General features: G+C 55.5%; 1 protein-coding gene across 8 annotated transcripts in view; it reads right to left on the bottom strand.

Moving 5' to 3' along the window:
* KCNT1 (potassium sodium-activated channel subfamily T member 1) overlaps positions 1-17,246 on the bottom strand; it is a 71,337-nt gene that overhangs the window by 11,927 nt on the left and 42,164 nt on the right. For 4 of the 8 annotated variants that reach the window (XM_074923895.1, XM_074923890.1, XM_074923894.1 and 1 more), the window contains 17 exons: positions 13,478-13,557; positions 12,311-12,410; positions 11,061-11,117; positions 10,640-10,688; positions 10,040-10,099; positions 9,100-9,174; positions 8,640-8,723; positions 8,040-8,134; positions 6,205-6,385; positions 5,945-6,109; positions 4,930-5,066; positions 4,622-4,685; positions 3,717-3,825; positions 3,203-3,311; positions 2,385-2,534; positions 1,976-2,214; positions 192-408 (listed from right to left, as the gene is read on the bottom strand). In XM_074923895.1, the coding sequence (XP_074779996.1) occupies positions 192-408; positions 1,976-2,214; positions 2,385-2,534; positions 3,203-3,311; positions 3,717-3,825; positions 4,622-4,685; positions 4,930-5,066; positions 5,945-6,109; positions 6,205-6,385; positions 8,040-8,134; positions 8,640-8,723; positions 9,100-9,174; positions 10,040-10,099; positions 10,640-10,688; positions 11,061-11,117; positions 12,311-12,410; positions 13,478-13,557 (1,971 nt within the window). Of the gene's footprint in view, positions 1-191; positions 409-1,975; positions 2,215-2,384; positions 2,535-3,202; positions 3,312-3,716; positions 3,826-4,621; positions 4,686-4,929; positions 5,067-5,944; positions 6,110-6,204; positions 6,386-7,924; positions 7,934-8,039; positions 8,135-8,639; positions 8,724-9,099; positions 9,175-10,039; positions 10,100-10,639; positions 10,689-11,060; positions 11,118-12,310; positions 12,411-13,477; positions 13,558-17,246 lie in introns of all 8 variants that reach the window. The other 4 variants (XM_074923897.1, XM_074923898.1, XM_074923893.1 and 1 more) reach the window with 3 other exon arrangements.

The raw sequence follows: 17,246 nt of genomic DNA, 5'->3' as shown, positions 1-17,246 counted from the left end.
TGCTGATACCCAGAGGAAACCTCCCCACGTTAGCCCAAAAAGCTTGAGGCTTTTGGTGATTGCCCGTGGTACAGAGGCTCACGTGCTCGTGCAAAAGCCAAGAGGGGCTGAACCTGAGCATCCCTCGGGCACCGCTGAACACCCGCCATTTACAACGGTCCCCGGCTCTCCGAAACGAGGCAGCAACTCACTCCACAACCGCCGACCCCTCCTCGTCCGACTGCGTCATCTCGTCCTCCGACTGGTCGCTGAGCAGGTCGCAGGGCAGCAGGGACGAGGTGTCGGCCAGCTCGAGGACGGGTGCGATGCTGGGCCGGCGGTTGCCGGAGCCGTTCTCCGCCGGCAGCGCCAGCTTGCTGCTGTTAGCGGGGCGGCACTCTGTGTTTTGCAGGTCCATGGCTACTGTACCTGGACACGGCGGGGAAGGAAGCACAGCAAACACGCTATAAGGAGGTGAAGAGAGCTGCGTCGGCAAACGTCGCGCCCCTGAGCCTTGCGGGGGGATGAGGTGGAGCACGCGGGGCCGTGCGTCGTGCCCGTTTGGCAGAACCCAGATGAAGCCAGACTATCGATGGGCAAAGCACCCAGCAGCCCCCTCCGCCTGGGTGCTGCTGTGTGGAGCAGCTCCCTGGGGCTCAGCTCGGCTGCTCCCAGGGTGGGTGCAGGCTGCTGGCCCTGGGGACTCTCACTCTCTACGTCCTCCCAGCTGTGGCCACCTCCATTGTGCCAGCTTGCCCACCTGCCGCTCACTGGACCTGCAAAGCCTGGCTTTACTGTAATTTTTATTCTTTTGAAGTATCTCAGAGATGAGAACCCTCCAGCCTAACCCTTACCTGCAGATTTTTGCAGGCTCTGGGAGACACCAGCCAGGTTAGGAACAAGCTGATGCCACTGTGTCTGCCCCTCATCAGGACGCTGCCCTCCCCACGGACACCCCTTCGCCCTGGTGGTCTTCAAGCCCCCGGGGAAAGGGAGGCAGACAGCCCCCAACACAACACAACACCCTCATCACCTCCTGCACCCTCCCGACCAGCTCCAGATCTTTATGCAGGACACAAGAGGCCTTCACGCCCTGTCCTCCAGCAGCTTCCCCAAATCAAACCTATTTACAAAGTATTGACCAGGGCCACCAAGTGACCATCAGAAACCTCCATCGAGGCTCTTGTCCGGGTCTTGGCTGGTTATTTTTAGACGGTCAGGAACAGGGGGGGTTTTCCCAGTAAGCAAAGCCCAAGCTCCGGGCTCGCCAGGCACTCGTGTGATTTCTCTCCCTCTCGTTAGTCTTTGCCAAAGGTCCCTCTGCGAACGAGCCACGTAACGAGAACACTGACAAATGCTGTTCAGCAAAGTGCTTTGTGGCTTGCTGGGGGATAATCTATGCAAATTGCTGTTCATGAGTACAAACGCATAAATTATTTGCCTGAAATATAACCCGCTCACATGTAGCGCAGCCGCCCCAAAATTTGCTCTCCCCAGATACAAGCTGGAAGTAATGATTCATGGTATTTTTTAATTTGTGAAAATGCACCACTCGCTGCAGAGCAAACTATGCTCTTCGTCCGGTTGTGACTCATAAACATGATTTAGGATGTGGCTGATGGCATTTATTCTTCCAGACAGGGCTTGGGGCATTCATGCAAATACCATTAATGATAATGGACATCACAAGCTTTAATAATGATATTTGAGCTTGCTGAGAGCACCCAGGGTGTAAGGAGCAGTGTTTATTTTTGTATTTTACTGGTGAGGTGACCAAGACAGGGGACAGACAGGGATTTTCAGTGGCTTCAACAAAACCCAGGTGCAGGGGCATGGCAAGGAGAAAAAAAAAAAAAAAAAAAAGTGCAAAAATTAAAAAAAAAGGCAAAATAAAACCAAACCTGGGGAAGGCAAGGAAATGAAACAAAACCTGGAGGAGATGGAGTGGGGAGCTCCTGGGGAGCCCTGCTGCCCCACCAAGGCCCCCCCAACTCACCCATGCTGGCGATGATGCTGTGCACAGGCAGGCGGGATGGGCCGTCGTAGGTGCCTCTCCCTGCGAAACCCTTCTTCTTCTGCTTCTCCTCCTGCTTGAAAATGAAGGCGGAGTTCTCCTCCTTGGTGATGTTGATGTAGAAGCAGGTGTCAGACGCTGCCATGATGTGCCGCGGGCCGGGGTTCAGCAGGATGCTCTTGTTCTCCTCCCTCCGGATGCCGATCAGGCAGACGCCGTATCTGTGCCGGGAGCACGATGTGGACATTCACAGCTGGAAAAAAGCCCCTCTGGGGCTTTGTCCCTGCACAAAGGACCACGCAGGGCCCTCCAGCCCCAGCCCCGACCCCCCGGGGATGCAGACTGACAGATATGCCCTGCCCACCCCTGCCTGTCCCTCCCCTGCCCTCACTTCTTGTGCGCGTGGAAGGCGGCGTAGGTGAAGCTCTTCCCCTCGTACTCCATGAAGAACTTGCTGTCGCCCATCCGGATGTGATAGACCTCGTTGCCCGAGCAGCGCCCGTACATCCGCTGCCACTGCTCCGGGGACTCCTGGCCCTCCCTGCAATGACAGGAGCAGCATGCTGGGATAGACCCACCCGCTGTTGGGATGGACCCACCGGTGCCAGGATGGGACCCCTTGGTGCTGGGATGGGACCGTCCATGGTGCCAGGATGGACACCCCAGTTCTGGCACAGAGCCCGGCACACAAGGCAGCTCCCGGGGCAGAGCCGCACGGTTGGGGTGCTAATAAGTGCCAAAGCTGCCATTTAGACCAACGGCAGCAAGATTACAGTGACGCATCTCCATGAGCTGTCGGCATTTTCAGGCTGAGGACGAGCTCATTTTCATTTCTGACTTTAAGCACCTTTTTATTTAACGAGGGCTCCCAGGGGGGCGTAGAGGCAGGGTTCAGAGCCTGTGTTGGCAAACAGCTCTGAGCATGGGGTGAGAGTCATCTGGAAATAATGCTTCGTAACTCTTTTGATGGCAGTTTACCCAAAATTCAGACATTTGTGGCTGGCCAAGGAGCACGGACCCACACCATCACTTTACTGGGCTGGCATTGCTCCTTCCAGCTGTCCGGGTTTGCACGGGCTGTGAATTAACCTTCCCGCTCATGGGACCAGGCCAGTATAAAGAAGATATTTTTGTTCCCAGTCTCTGCCATCCTTCCATGCTCAGGCTGGGGCAGTGGAGGCTGGGGAGGGGCATGCAGGCATCACTCACTGGCCTCGGGAGGTGTGCACCAGCAGTGTGATGAGGGTGGAGGTGGCAGGGCAGACGCAGTTCAACGCCAGCATGGCGTATTTGCACTCCTCTTCACAGACAACATGATCTGAAAGGCAGAGGGGACTGTCACAGTGGGGAGGGGGACAGGTGGGTTCCTCGGCCAGCGGTGCCCAGGGATGCAGTAATTCTGGGGTGGCATTTGGGGCTTCCTCCTCCTGCCAGTCTGGGAGGGCTTTCAGCTGATCAGCAGCCCATGGGGAACAGCACAACTGGCGTTAATGTAGGCAGGAAAGCAGGGATGGAGGCTGGAAACCAGCCAGGTGGACACTGCCATGTCCATGGGGACGCACACACGGGCACACGTGGGACCGGTGTGCGATTGGGAGGAAACTCAGCACCAGGTCACAGACGCCTCTAAGATGGAAACCCCACTGGAAACATCCGTGATGGCAGCTAAGATAGTCCGGAGCAGCGAAGCGAGCAGTGCTGCCGGGCAGACCCTCCAACTCACCGGCAAACTTGACGTGAAACTTGTTTTCAGGCTTTAGGATCTGAACATAGAGAGGACAGTTTGGAGCAAAATCTTTCACAGCCCAGGCTCTCAGAATGGTCTGGTGGTCCTGGCCGAGGAGAAGAACAAGAGCTACTTGTCTGATGGGTTATTTTCCCAAACACTCAGGATGAACTGCAAAGCACCCAGCCACTGCGGAGATGTATAGCAAGGGCTCCTCCAGCACCCACTGCTAACGGGGGGTAATCTCCCTCCCCTGCTGCCCAAAACCCAGCACTGACGGGCAACTGGGACAGTGACCCAGCACTGACGGGCAACTGGGAGAGCGGAGGGAAGGTTTGCCCACAAGGGTTGTCCCCATGCCACCTCTGATTCTCCGTGGTCGCCGCCTGCCCACAGGGACCCTTCGGCAGCTTTGTTCCAAGCAGGAGTGCCAAGTGCCCAAGGAGGGAAGGGGCAGACAGTGCCTCAGCAGCAGCGAGGGAGCCTGGCACCCCTCCAGTGGGGCCACACGGGCTCAGGACGGCACAGGCAGACAGAGCCACCGCCACAGCACAGGCAGCACCCCCGGCACCAGCCGGCAGCGAGAGCTGTCACTGCTGCCACCTCCTTCCTCTCCCATGGCTCCAAAACTAAAACCTTCCCAGCAAAGTCCCTGTCCAGGCTGGGGTAAGACTCCATTAGGCCAGGAGGCTTTGGGGTGAGCTGCCCCAGGACACGCGGGGGGCACAGCCTGTGTGGGGACCCAGGGGACAGAGCTCAGCACTCGAACCCCGCGCTCTTGCCCCGGCTGCCTCCCAGCGCGCTCCTGTGCCGTGCAGAGGCAAGATGCAGCGATCACCCGGTCCCTTCCGGCCTGGGAAATTAATCTTCTCCAACTGTGCCACGCCCCAGGCCTGGCTTACCGCCGCAGTGCGGTCCACCTCGTTTCGGCTGCTGAGAATGAAGCAGGCTTCTCCGTTGTCCATCCTACAAACGGAGAGCAACGACCCCATCAATTGCACGGGCTAGTAAAGCTGGGCATCTGCCCATACCAGATGAGCACTGGCCAACCCGTCCAAGACCCCAGCGGAAGCACGTAGGGACGCCCATCACCATGCATCTGGGCTGACATCACTGGGGACCCCCCTCCGCGGCTCCAAGGCCCACAGGCAGCTCCGCAGCGTGGCAGGACTGGCCTCGCTGTGAATGTGCAGCGTGTCCCTTTGCTCACTTGGCTCTCATGAGGTCCTGGTCCTTCAGCGCAGAGCCCTGGAGGTAAATCACTCGCTGCGACCACAGAGGGATCTGCAGGACCCGCCGCACCTGGATGTCCATCTCTGTTGGGCAGAGTATCACCACGTAGTAATCCTGCAAGAGAGAGGCTCGCGTGGGTAGGGGGGCTGGAGGTCCCATGCACGCCTGCCAGGACATGGGGGTTTGCTGCCTGAGCAAACAGCTCCTCTGGGGCTTCTGATATTTGCTCCTGGTGTGTGACACCCCCTGCCCCTGTGCCAGGGTCCTGCAAGGGTCTTGGGAAACACATCAGCACCTTCTCCATCCTGTTCTGCATCATAAAAAGTGCAGGCACAGCTGACTACAGAACTAGGGAAGAGCTGCACGCCCACAGCAAAGCGGAGCCTCTTGCAGTTACAGCAATGAGCAGGATTTTAAAGCTGGAATGTACGGAGTCAGGGCTGGGCGATGGCAATGAAGCGCATGTGAGTGTTGGGATGAAATGCAAATCTGAAACACGTCCGTGATGCTCTCATCCTGGGGAGCAGGAAAGGCACAGTCATTTGCAAGAAAATCACTCATTATGTGGGGATACTCCAGTAAGAGCTGGGTGAATCCCACCGAGGTTTAGCAATTACAGGTTCTGTTTCTGTCAGATTCTTCATTGAGCAAAGACATCCTTACATTTAGGAAAGTCCCACTGGTCCCTCTCCATGTGCTTACCCAGTGCTCTAACAGGCCTGGCTGGAAAATGGAGTGGATCAGGCAGAGAGCCCCACCACTGAGACAGCAAAGCGAGGTGGCCTTAGGGTACCACACGTCACCTCTCCTTGGCCAGTGCAGCACGTGCTTCCCGGTGCTGGGCTGGATGGTTTTTACTTTATTCTTTGCCCCATCCACTGTAGCTGGGCAGGGCACTCGCCACCAGCAGTGACCTGGCTGTGCCCAGCGTGGCTGCGAGCCCAGCGAGGGCAAGCGCTGAGCGAGCAGAGGAGAACACGCCTGGTCCTCACCTGCAGACGCGGGTGGGCATAAAACTCGTTGAGGAAGTCCATGAGGAGATCGATCTTGAGGGAGCTGACACAAAGGACGACGTGTTTCTCTGTCTGGGCACGGTGACGGCTGTAATTGCCTCCCGACTTCTGCCGCTCCATCCACAAGTACACGAGTTCCTCAAACTGCAAACGAAGGCAGAGAGGTGATGTCCCCAGCAGCAGGGCTGACTGGGTGCAGGCTCAGCATCCCTCCCCACCCTTGGCTGTGCAGGTCTAACCTGGAGCGGCAGTACAACCAGGGCGACGCAAATCATTATCACGACGAGGAGCTGGGAAGGCCAGATCTTTGGTGTCACGTCTCCATAGCCCACGGTGGAAAAGGTGACGATGCAGAAATAGAAGGACTTGAAGAGGGAGAGCTTCTCACCTGCTCTTTCTAAATGCTGGATGCCACAGGTCCTGAAGGGAGAAAGCACACATCACAGAGAGTGTTGCCCCACCCCAGAGACACACAGTGCCCAGAGCTGAAGTCAGTGAACACCAGAAGGTGATTTACACCCATGGCCATGGAGAAAATCTGTAACACACTGTCAGCATCAACAGTGGGTTTATGTCACCAACAGATATTCAGATTACAGATGAAGGAGTTTGTTTGATGTGGTTGCTCACCAAAGCAGCCAGGGGAAGTCTAGGTCCTAAGGCCATACCATGGAGAGCTTGTTGACCATCACCCAAGGGCTGCCTTTGCATTGCCAAAAACCAAAATGTGGAAGCAAGGCTCTGGAGGGACTGAGCCCACAGGAAGGGCTCTCTGTTACAGAGGGGATGCGCTCCAGCAGGCAGGAGGCAGGTCCCACCACCCACTCCCAGCCCTGTGCCGCTGCCCTCACAGAGCCATGCCACAGAGCTGTCCTGCTCCCCGTGGGTAGGCATGCAGCCACAAAACTGCAGTTTCAAAGTCATCTTGCTAAAAACAAGTGTCATCTAAATCATCCTGGACCCGAATTATAGCCCTTCCACATCCGCCAAGAATCACATCCACAGCCTCAGTGGGCAGGAGGTGCCACGGGCGCTGACGAGCTCCAAAACTGCATTAGTCATCCGCATCAGAGGATGGTCTTTATTGCCAAAGACTCATGAACCTAAAAGCTTTGTTTCCTGTCCGTTCAGCAACTTAATGGCATTATATGCTTCAAATCCAGACCAAGGGAGCCAGAGGAAGATTCAAGAAGCTCAGTTCAAAGCTAAGGACTCAGCGATGAGAACTGACTCCTCTGTAAGGAGATGGCCTTGTTGTTGGCAATGCGCAGGGTAAAGGGCCCGGTTAATTAGCAGAAGTCTCGGCAGCCTGTTACACAAACGAGCCCAGCAGCCGTGGTAAGTTGGTGGGGAGAAAAGCACGGTCGGGGCCAGCGAGTGTGATGTGTCCTGGTGAATGAGCCAGTGTCCCCGCGGGAGGCTGCTGTCCCCACCCCTGACCCTGCAGCACTCACAGCCCTGCTCTGACTCGTGTCTGCACCACCCATCTCCCTCCAACAACGCATTTATCCTCACACATGCCCGTTGAAAAGTTTCTGTTAAAATCATATAATTAGGGAGGAGTGTTCTGTGCACTGGGGAATGAAGGGAGGAGCCCGGCGTGGGGGGCTGGTGGTGCTGGGGGTCCTCCCAAAGCTTCAGCAGATGTGGCTGTGCCCATGCCAAAGCCCAAGGACAGGAGGGGAAACCTGGGGCACACTCCTCGCCATGGCTCCCCCTGTTCCAAAACTCAGCCTGAGTACCTGGGACTTGTCCCATTAGCAAAGGAAGGATGCCAGAGGCTTGGGAGTTCAAACCAGTCAGCAGCCTGTACAGTTATGCTTTCCTCAGTGCGCACAAACCTCTAAAAAATCAGGTTAGAAAACACTACCTGAAGGCAGAAGCTCCTCTGGCTTCCCAAATCACCACGTTATGTCCTGGCAATGCCGCCCCACCACAGCTGGGAAGGTCCCACCCCACCTCCCTCCCCTGGAAGCCCTGCGAGAGCCTGGCTCCACCACTCACCCCGGGGACGTGCAGAGTTAGTTTCCCTGGACAAAGGAGGTGGTTGAGTGTAACGAAGAGCAACACTCACCCCGTGAAAACGAGACACAGGAGGGTGCAGATCAGAATGAGCACCTGGTTAAACATCGCAGACTGGGTCCTTTGTATGGCGCGGTGCAGGTCGTTCTGGGGAGAGAGGACAGGGCTCCACCAGCTCGGGGAGGTGGAGGGGGACGTACTCCTCCAGGTACTAACTGCTCTTGCTGGCTCCAGCAATGCCCCCCCCGACATGGAGGTCAGGCCAGAGTTTGGCCCTTGAAAAGGGATGGGCATTTCTGTGAGCAGGTCTGGGCTCTGCTGCCAGGAGAGACAGCTCGAGTGGGCACGTGGGCACGGCTGGAGTATCTCATCCTGCTGTACTGCCGTACCCCGGGGCCAGCCGGGGGCCAGCCCGGTCAATATGCAGCCAGCAGACTCAGCGTGGCTCAGACACTGAAGATCCACAGCCCAGCATCGCCAGCTGGCAAAGCCTCACCCCCCGCCAACCCCGGCATGGCGCCACACACCGAGCACCAAAACCTGCCCGAGGGCCGGCGGCAGGCGAGGGCCCCCCTCCCTGCCACGCCACCCCCGGCATCCCCAGGGCAGAGGGACCCAGGACGAAAGGGGTGGGATGCAGCCCGTCACTCACAATCATGTTCTCCAGGGCGTACTTGGCGAGCCAGCAGTTCAGAAACACGGGAATGAACAAATTCCGCAAAGGAGGCCAGAATATCTACAAAAACAAGAGTTACTCGCAGAAAAACCCATGTTCTTTAACAAAAAAAGCTACAAACAGCCACCTCAAGCCCTGTTGGGAAGGATCCATCCCCAGACTAAACACTGGCCTCTGCAGAAGCTGCCACCGAGAGCAGCCCCGCTCCCCGGGCTGCAGCACAGCAGCTGAAAATGGGGGATGGCCTTTGGGATAACACTCCAGAGAAAGACATTATACTGAAAAATATCGAAGCAAAAATTTCCTGCCAGCTTTAAATACTACTTGGCCGGACATCTGTTTGTCTTTATGTCACCACCACACATTTATGTACACAATGTACCACAGTACTTATTAAACTTGAAGCTGTTGTCAAATTTCACTGGGGAACACTCACCGTGATAATAAACGGCACCGTGTTGATCATCTCAAGGATGAACGAAATGCGAAAAATCTGTTCCCAGATGTTCCCCTGAGGAATTAAAAACAAAGAATAATTAAACAACCTGAAAAATATGCCAATTTGTAATTAAAAATCTCTCACTCGGCCACAGATCCTGCTGGATGGGGGAAGTATGCCAGAGCAGCCAGAGAGATGCTCCAGTTTGCCTGCGGGTGAGAGATTCAGTGCTGGTGCCAGGCACACTGGAGCCAGTAAAACCTTCCCAAACTGTTCAGTCCATTCTGCAGCCACAATATCCGTCTGTCTCTCTGTCCATCACTGCTGCTCCGCCACAAAGCCAGTGGACAGGAAGGCTTCGTGCAAGGACAAAGAATGAGAGTGACTGATACAGACCCTGGCACACAAACCAGGCGGTGACACGGGGTCTGAGGCTCTTCTGCCAACTGGCCCAGGGACCCTGAGAAGGTGCCATTTGTTAAGGTTATTTTTCCTGGCCATTTTAAGGGGCTTTGGTCCAAAGGAGTCAGCTTGTGCCTCTCCCTGTCTGGTTTGGAGCAGCACCTGCTACTCCGGAGGCAGCAGACCTCGACACAAGCAGGAGTCACGGCGCCGAGCTCAGCTCCAGGTCCTCAAGATTAGGAAGCTCGGTGTGAGTCAATCTGGCCCCCCATAAAAACAGTGAGCCTTTGTAAAGAGGTCGGAATTTAAAGGAAATTGGAAAAAGAAGAGATCCCGCAGCTCTGCTCTGCACTTATCTGACAGCCCAAGGAGGAATGAGAAAGGAAAACAGCCGCGGCCAGCTGGGACTTCACCGAGACAAACGTCCTCTCAGGATGCTTCAGGCTCCAGACAGCTCGAAGGAGAAGTGAATTCACACTGGGGAGTCAGACCCAGGCTGAGCATCACTGTCCACCGCCCGCCCCGGGGCTCTTACCTTGTAGCTGAGATAGATGAGCAGCATGGTCTCCAGAAAGCTGATCAAAGCGATGCTGACCTGCAGAGACAGGCAAAGGCTGCTGAGGGCTCCTTCGGTGCATCGTCAGTCGGTCGGAGCTCTGCCAAGCCCTCCCGTGCCCTGGGCCAAGAGGAGCCCATGGGTATGGCAGATGAAGGCTGTTTGGTTGCTCTCCCTGCTCCCACTGGGGTTAGAGGTGCGAGTGTCTGTCACACACCAGCAACAGGCCTGCGGGCAGCCCCGCCAGGAGCCAGCGAGCGCCCGACCCTCCCGCGATTCCCCTGGCCTCCAAACAGCCCGTTACTGGCACAGCGGCACCACGGGAGGAGCTGAGACAGCCTCATGATTTTATCTTCCTCCAGCTTGTCCGCTCCTCTCAGCCCCTGGGATTTTCACCCAGGGCCGTGTGGCCGCTCCCAGCAGAAGCCCCAGCTCATTTTCTGCTCGCCCAAGACACCCCGTTGCCCCTCACTGCTGCAGGCAGAGGATGCCCGGAGTCGCGCTGGGTGCAGAGCTCAAACCCCAGCTCCAACTCCTGCTCTGCTCTTGCGCAGCCGTGCCCGAGGGCTGGGCACTCACCTGCACAGCCCACAGTGGCATTTTCCTATCCACCCAGAAGATGTGTGACCTGCAAAGAAAATTCAAAACGGATCTAAACTGAAGCCTGATGTGTGACCTGCAAAGAAAATTCAAAACGGATCTAAACTGAAGCCTAACTAGCAGTGGCTTTACCCCCACCGGATGCAAATCTGAGGCCAGCACGGATGCAGGATCCAGCACAGGACTGGTACTGGTGTTTCTTACTGGACAAGCAGCCTCTGCTCTGAGGATAAGCCATTCCCAAGCACATTCCCACTTGATTTGATCCTGGGAGGGTCCCTTGAACAACCCCATGACCAAGAAATGGCCTCGGGCAGCTGCCAGCACCAGCCACATCCATCTCTGTGTCCCCACGTCCCAGCAGAGCCAGATCCCAGCACTGGAGCCACTCTCGACTCACCAGTTTATCTTCGTGGACTGGTTGAACGCTGTGTAATTCTGCTTTTCGCATTCCCAGCTAGAAGAAGAGAAAGACAAAGCAGGGGAAAGCAGTCAGGAAGGAAAAGGGGTGCTGGCGTTGACTCCCCGGGCTCAGGGGGTGCCCTCGCCGCTGTGTCCTGATGCTGGGGGATGACCCCAAACACTCCCACAGATCTAAACACACGCTGGCCCCTAAAATCAGGGCTTTCCACAGGAGCCTGTCTCACCCAGGCGGTTTTTAATATTCTATTACTGGAGAATAAGACCCATCAGGCACTTCAGCTCGTACCAGAGATGCTACAAAATGCTGATACACGCCAGGCACGGGGTTCCCTGGGCACAGTGCTCAAACACAGGGCTGCAGCTGGGAATTGCCAGGTTACAATTAGCAAAAGCTGCTGAGCTTCAGCTTCGAGGACAAGGCTGGCTGCGCCCCGAGCAGCCTGCCAGGCAGGCAGCGCTGCCGCCAAACCCTCCCCTTGCCTGGCTGCGAGGGATGCAGTGATTTTGTCACCCACCCTCAGAAGGGTGGATATCCCTGAACTGCAGCTGTGCTAAACCTTTCAAGGATGCGTGTCTGGGTCACGCATAATCCTTCCAGGTTTAAAACCACTTTTGGACTAGGCAGGTGTATTTAGTAGTCTGCAACCTTTACAGAGAAAATCAAATTGCTCATTCTCCTAGCTCTTGAAAAAAAAAAAAAAAAAGAAAAAAGAAAAAAAATCACTGCACTGTATGTGAGCTAAACAAAGCAAGGACATATTAAAAATAGGTTTATACTGAAACCCAGAGCAAATGTAATCATCTGTCACCTCGGGGATCTATATGGCAAAACATATTTCCTTCCCAAATGCTCAAATGGGATTTAGCAGAAGTGTCTTCAAGGGCATCAGGATTCAGAAAAAACTTGCATGGTGATGCACTGAAATCATGAGCTCCTGCCTGTGTCTGAAGGCCACGCTGCACCCCTGACCGTTAGAGCCAGGCAGCATTTTGAAACGACCGTGACTCTGAATTTTTCCCCTTTTCCCACGTGCTGTGCAGGGCCAGCGGATACTCACGCTCCTGTCCACAGGGTTTGAGCAGGGAGCAAAGCCCACCTGACCAGCAAGTTTTGTTGAACTACCGAGTCAAGCAGCCAGAGTGAGAAAAAAAAAAAAACCATCCGTGCTGCATCATCACCAGCTGGCACCACATCCACGCTCCCCAGGGCGCAGGGCGGGCACTCACCAGCCTGTGCCCTCCTCGGGGTTGTCGAGCAGGACGCGGACGATGTACAGGAGGCAGGTGAGCAGCTTCAGCGAGAAGTTGAAGAGTCGGATCCTCAGGCCTGCAGCAGAGGGGAGCACGGCGTGGGCCAGGCAGCACACCCCGGGCACCCCACAGCACAGTCCCTTTAGCTTCCCACAAGCTTTGTGGGACCCCCCTGAGCCCCAGAGAAGCTGCAGGAGCCCCAGGGCAGCACACAGACATTGCTCACCCTTTACCTGGGGCTCTACCCAGTGTCAGGTATACAGGAGACTAACACAGAAATAAATAATGATGAGTCAGCTCCTTGCTGGCCCCAGTAGATGTGAGAGACAATGAGGAGCTGCTGCAGTGTAGCCCCTCATTAACAGGAATCCGTTAAAAAGAATCAGACAGGCAGGGCCAGGGCCCAGCTCCGCTCACTCTGCTGCAAAGAGCTTGCAGGAGGAGGGATGGCAAGCAAAAGCTGCCGCTTTATCCGCTCTCCCTCCCCAGCCAGTTCATCGGGTTATTACTCAAATTACAAGTGAGAAATTCATCACATTTTCATTAAAAACTTCCCCGTGGGCACCCTGTTGTGCTGCACTCCAGCTTTGTAACAAGACGACAGGATGCAGGGAGGAAAAGAAAATGTGAATTTACAAATTAACGAGCAGGACTCCCTCCAGACAGCTAATGACATTGCGGGGAAAGAAAATAAAAACACCATTAGTCAAGTGAAGGCTAATTGGGATGGCTGAAGCAGGAGCAGATAACTCACAGCCACCCACCACCCTGTGGGCAGGGGGACCATCGCCGGCCCTGTGATGGGGACATTTGCTTCCTGACCCCCCCAGGCAGCTCTCGATGCCCACCCTGCTCCTGACCAATTTGCTCCAGCTGGTTCCCGTGCTGGGGCTGACCCCAGTGAGCAAAGCAGTAGGCAGCATCCCCTCCTCCCCCTCCAATCGCATCCCGCCAAACCAAGTTGGCCAACACCCAACAGAAAGGCCACCAGGCAGCAGCCCCCCGAGCTGGGGACACACAAGGGAAGAGCCACCAGCAGATGGCAATGGCTTCTCGTCCCGTGAGGACAGAGCACGGCTCTCCCAGCTCGGGCAAGGTTTGGTTTCTCCCGGCAGATGCTCACTCCACGCATAGATTACTCACTCGATCGCTGGTTTTTGATGAAGAAGAGTTTCAGCCGCTCCTTGAAGGTGTTTTCATTCACGTAGAACTCAACCTGCACCCTGGGGGGGGGGGGAAGTGCCCAGAGGAGGCTGTCAGTGGGCTGGCAGGTCAGACCCAGAGCCCCCCAGGAGCCTTGTGCCCCCATCCCAGCCAGGTGACCCCCCTGAGCAGCCCACAGCAGACCCCGGGCTCAGTCGTGGGCTCCCAGCTGCTCCCACAGAACCAAATCACCGGTACCACCAGCCGTGAGCACCAAGACGTGGGGCATCAACAACTACTGAAGCAGCAGACGTGACCCACGGGGCCAGGTCTCTTTGGGTTGAGGGCTTTGTGTTCATTCACATGCTGACATCGGACTTGCAGACTTCTCCTTTCCCGCACACTTTAGGATGCTCAAAGCCTCTCAGAAAAGTGGTGGCCTTGGAGCAGTCTCCCCCATGGCTGCAGCAGAGCAGGAGCCAGCGAGGTACACCCATGCCCTGGCTCTGCCCAGGTAGGAGCAACATCCAGCACCAAAAATGTTAAAAACCAAATCTGATCTAAAAGGAGAAAAATTCCCTTTGTTGCTAAGATACCACACTTGCCCATTCCAGAAAAACCCAGAAGCTGCTCAACCAAGTCCCAGCATCACTTGGCATTCGGAGCCGCTGGTGGTTTGCCGCACGGGGACCAGGCAGCGAGCTTCCCCCTGGGCCACTTCGGCAGAACCATGAAATGAGGAGCCACAGGTGAAACTGAGAACGGCCCGTCCACTGCTGTGACCACACGGGCCCTTCTTCATCTGCAGCTGCCCCACCCTCCATCGCTGCCACCCCGCAGCCCAGCGGCCCGTCCCCACGTGCCGGGCAGACATCTGTGACCCTGCGGACGGGCGAGAGCATCACCAGGGCTGGAGGTTCCTCCAGAGCGGTGTCAGCGGGGTCTGGGATCAAAGCACACCCCGACTAAGGGTGTTCAGGCAAAACTGGGCCCTGCTCAGCTCATCTGCCACCCACCTCTCCTATTACTTTATAAACGCCCGCAGCCCTTTGCAAACTCACTTATTCACATTAGGCAGGATTATAAATTACACTCCTGCCTGCAGCGCAGGCAAAAAGGGACTGTTTTCTGATGCCTCAGCTTCAGACTCTGAGCAAGACAAAGTCTGTTCATTAGTGTTACAGCTGATAATGGAGTTAAGTGGAATGAATTAGCTGTTTCCCCTATTTAACTGTACCCAACAGGTCTCTTAATAGTAGCACTTACTTATTACAGTTTTTTTAACTGCTTGGAAGAGGTCATCAAGATCTCATTAATCAGGCGTATTACCAAGCCAAGGCATAGACCAAGGCGAGCAAATTCACGGGGACAATCATTAAACCTATGACCCCGGTTTACGTCGCCCGTGCAGCCCCTGTGCACACGTGGTGCTGGCTCCAGCCGAGCGTGTGGCCTGGCACACGCCGCTGGATCCTGATTGATTGGAAAGCAGCTGCTACTTGCTCTGACAACAGAGGGATAAACAAATATTTACTGAGCATTAATGCCGAGCTGATTGGGCAGCAAATTGGGAAGGGTTTTATGAGACCCTCATTGCTCAGGAGTCCCTCGTTCTGGTACCCACCGGCACACGCTGGTGTCTCACAGCCAGCCTGACCGCTCGCGGGGGAACTACCCAGCATGTAAGAGGCATGGCACACCCTTGAAAGCTCCTCGGGGCTACTCATGGAGTGCTTTATCAGGTTGGAAAGTCATATTTTTAATTTACAAGGCTCTTGTGTACAAAATGCAAATGCACAGGGAGAAACCCATCCCCTCAGGCATGATAGCCGGGATAAAATTTTATATGGGCTATCAAACTTTTCATGCTTCTGCCATAAGGCAGTAACTGCTCTCTGGCTTAGCATCCCTTGGAGTGACCCAGTGGGAACCCGCGGGCAGCTGCCCAGGTGACTGGCAGGGACCCAGTGACAGAGGTGACAATAACCAGCAGCCTCGGTGGGGCAGGCACAGATCTCTGCCAAGGCATTTGTGCTGGTTACAACGCCCAGGGGACGGGTGCCCAGGTACAGCCGGCAGTGCTCGGCAAACCCATCAGCAGCAACGTGAGCACATCGCTCCCCACCGGGACGGTCCACAGCATCCAGAGAAGAAAATGCTAAAACACAAACGCACCCAAGTTGGCAGCCGGAGGGTTTCACCAAGAACAAACCTCACCCCGAACATCCCCAGCTGGCAGCAGCGGCGGGGTCAGGAGCTGAGCCTGCATCTCCCCTGGAGCCCTGATGCTCGTGGGCATGAGAAGGGAGCAGGGAGGCGAGTGGGCAACCACGGACCCTGCTGTGGGGACAGGGAACTCTGGGGAGCGAGCAGGAGGATTCACATGCACTGGCTCAGACAGCACGATGCCTTCGGAGCAAGCAGCCATAAACACAGAGCTTTGTAAGCACAGCTTTCACACATGTTAAAATTAATTGTTTCCAAAGTCCGACTTGGCAAATAATTTATCTGTGTCAGGGAATAAATCAGCTGCCACTGCTCGCAACACTGCACACACAAGCTAATTGCTCCTTCTCCTTATTAAAAATGCCCAGGAAACGCTAGGAACTGGCCTTCAGCTCTGTTGTGAGCGCTGGGCACCCCATTTATCAGAGTCCCTGAGGATTAAGCACATCGAGGAGAGGGAGACTTCAGGGAGCACGATTCCTCTCCCAGACATTCGCCTCCGTACCGAAGGAACAAACAGCAATATAAATCTCTGTCGCCAGACAGATGGTTTGCTGATCTATAGCGCTGCAGCCCACCTCGAGACTCTGAATATAAACTCTGATGGATAAGAGAACGGAATGATTAGACGAGATCTAACTTTTTATGACAAAGTAGCCCATGTATTCATCTATCATAACGGCCTCAGGGAGGAAAAATGCTTGGGAAGCAACTGAAGCAGGTCTCAGCAGGGCGGAAAGGGGATGTTTATCACCCCAAAGAGATGAAGGAATAAAAGTGGGTAGAAAGAACATGTTCCTGTGCAGACAACTTGGCCACACTGCTAACTGGGCTAGGCTCTGGGGCTGTATTGGGGTCCACAGCCATGGCCCTGCTGAGCCCCAACACCCCCCTGGGGTGACCGTCCCGGAGGGCTTCTGTCTGGCGGAGAGGGAGGGCAGAGCCAGGGCTCAGTGTGATGGGGACCAGGGTGCTGGCACAGCCCGACAACCCGCTCTGCAGGTGCCAAATTAAACCAACACCCCAGAGCCGACCCACAGCTGAACCAGTGACAGCTCTCACCAGGCACCAGCAACCATCCAGAACTATCAAAGCTCCTGCTCCACTTCCAGCTGAGCAAAGGAGATGGTACCACCAAAAACATACCCTTTAATTTCGTTGTCAAGAAGTTAACTTCAAATTAAAAAAATCAAGCTAAACTCCAACCGCATTACCACGCCAAAATACACACCCCGACGGGCTCTGCCTCCACAGCAGCTCAGCCAAGCTGGTGCATTCAAGCTGCCCCCTCCCCGCTGCCACGGCCGGGTATCCCGACGGCTGAGCATCCCTCTCATCCGCCTGGCATCGCTCCCGCCAGGCAGCACCGAGGGGCACGGGCACCACGCCATCCCCCCCACCTTGCCCCGGCTGAACGTCCCCGGGCCACGCAGATAATCAGCACAGCACAAGTTTAGTTACAAGCCCTGTGCTTGGAAGTGTAATTACCACTATTATGCACTTCATAATGCCTGAGCAATTTCATTTTCTTTGCTCGGTTATT

This window comes from Athene noctua, chromosome 20 (assembly GCF_965140245.1).
Source record: "Athene noctua chromosome 20, bAthNoc1.hap1.1, whole genome shotgun sequence".
Classification (NCBI taxonomy): domain Eukaryota; kingdom Metazoa; phylum Chordata; class Aves; order Strigiformes; family Strigidae; genus Athene; species Athene noctua.
Note: the sequence above shows the minus strand (reverse complement) of the source record. Positions and strands in the feature narration are given on the sequence as shown.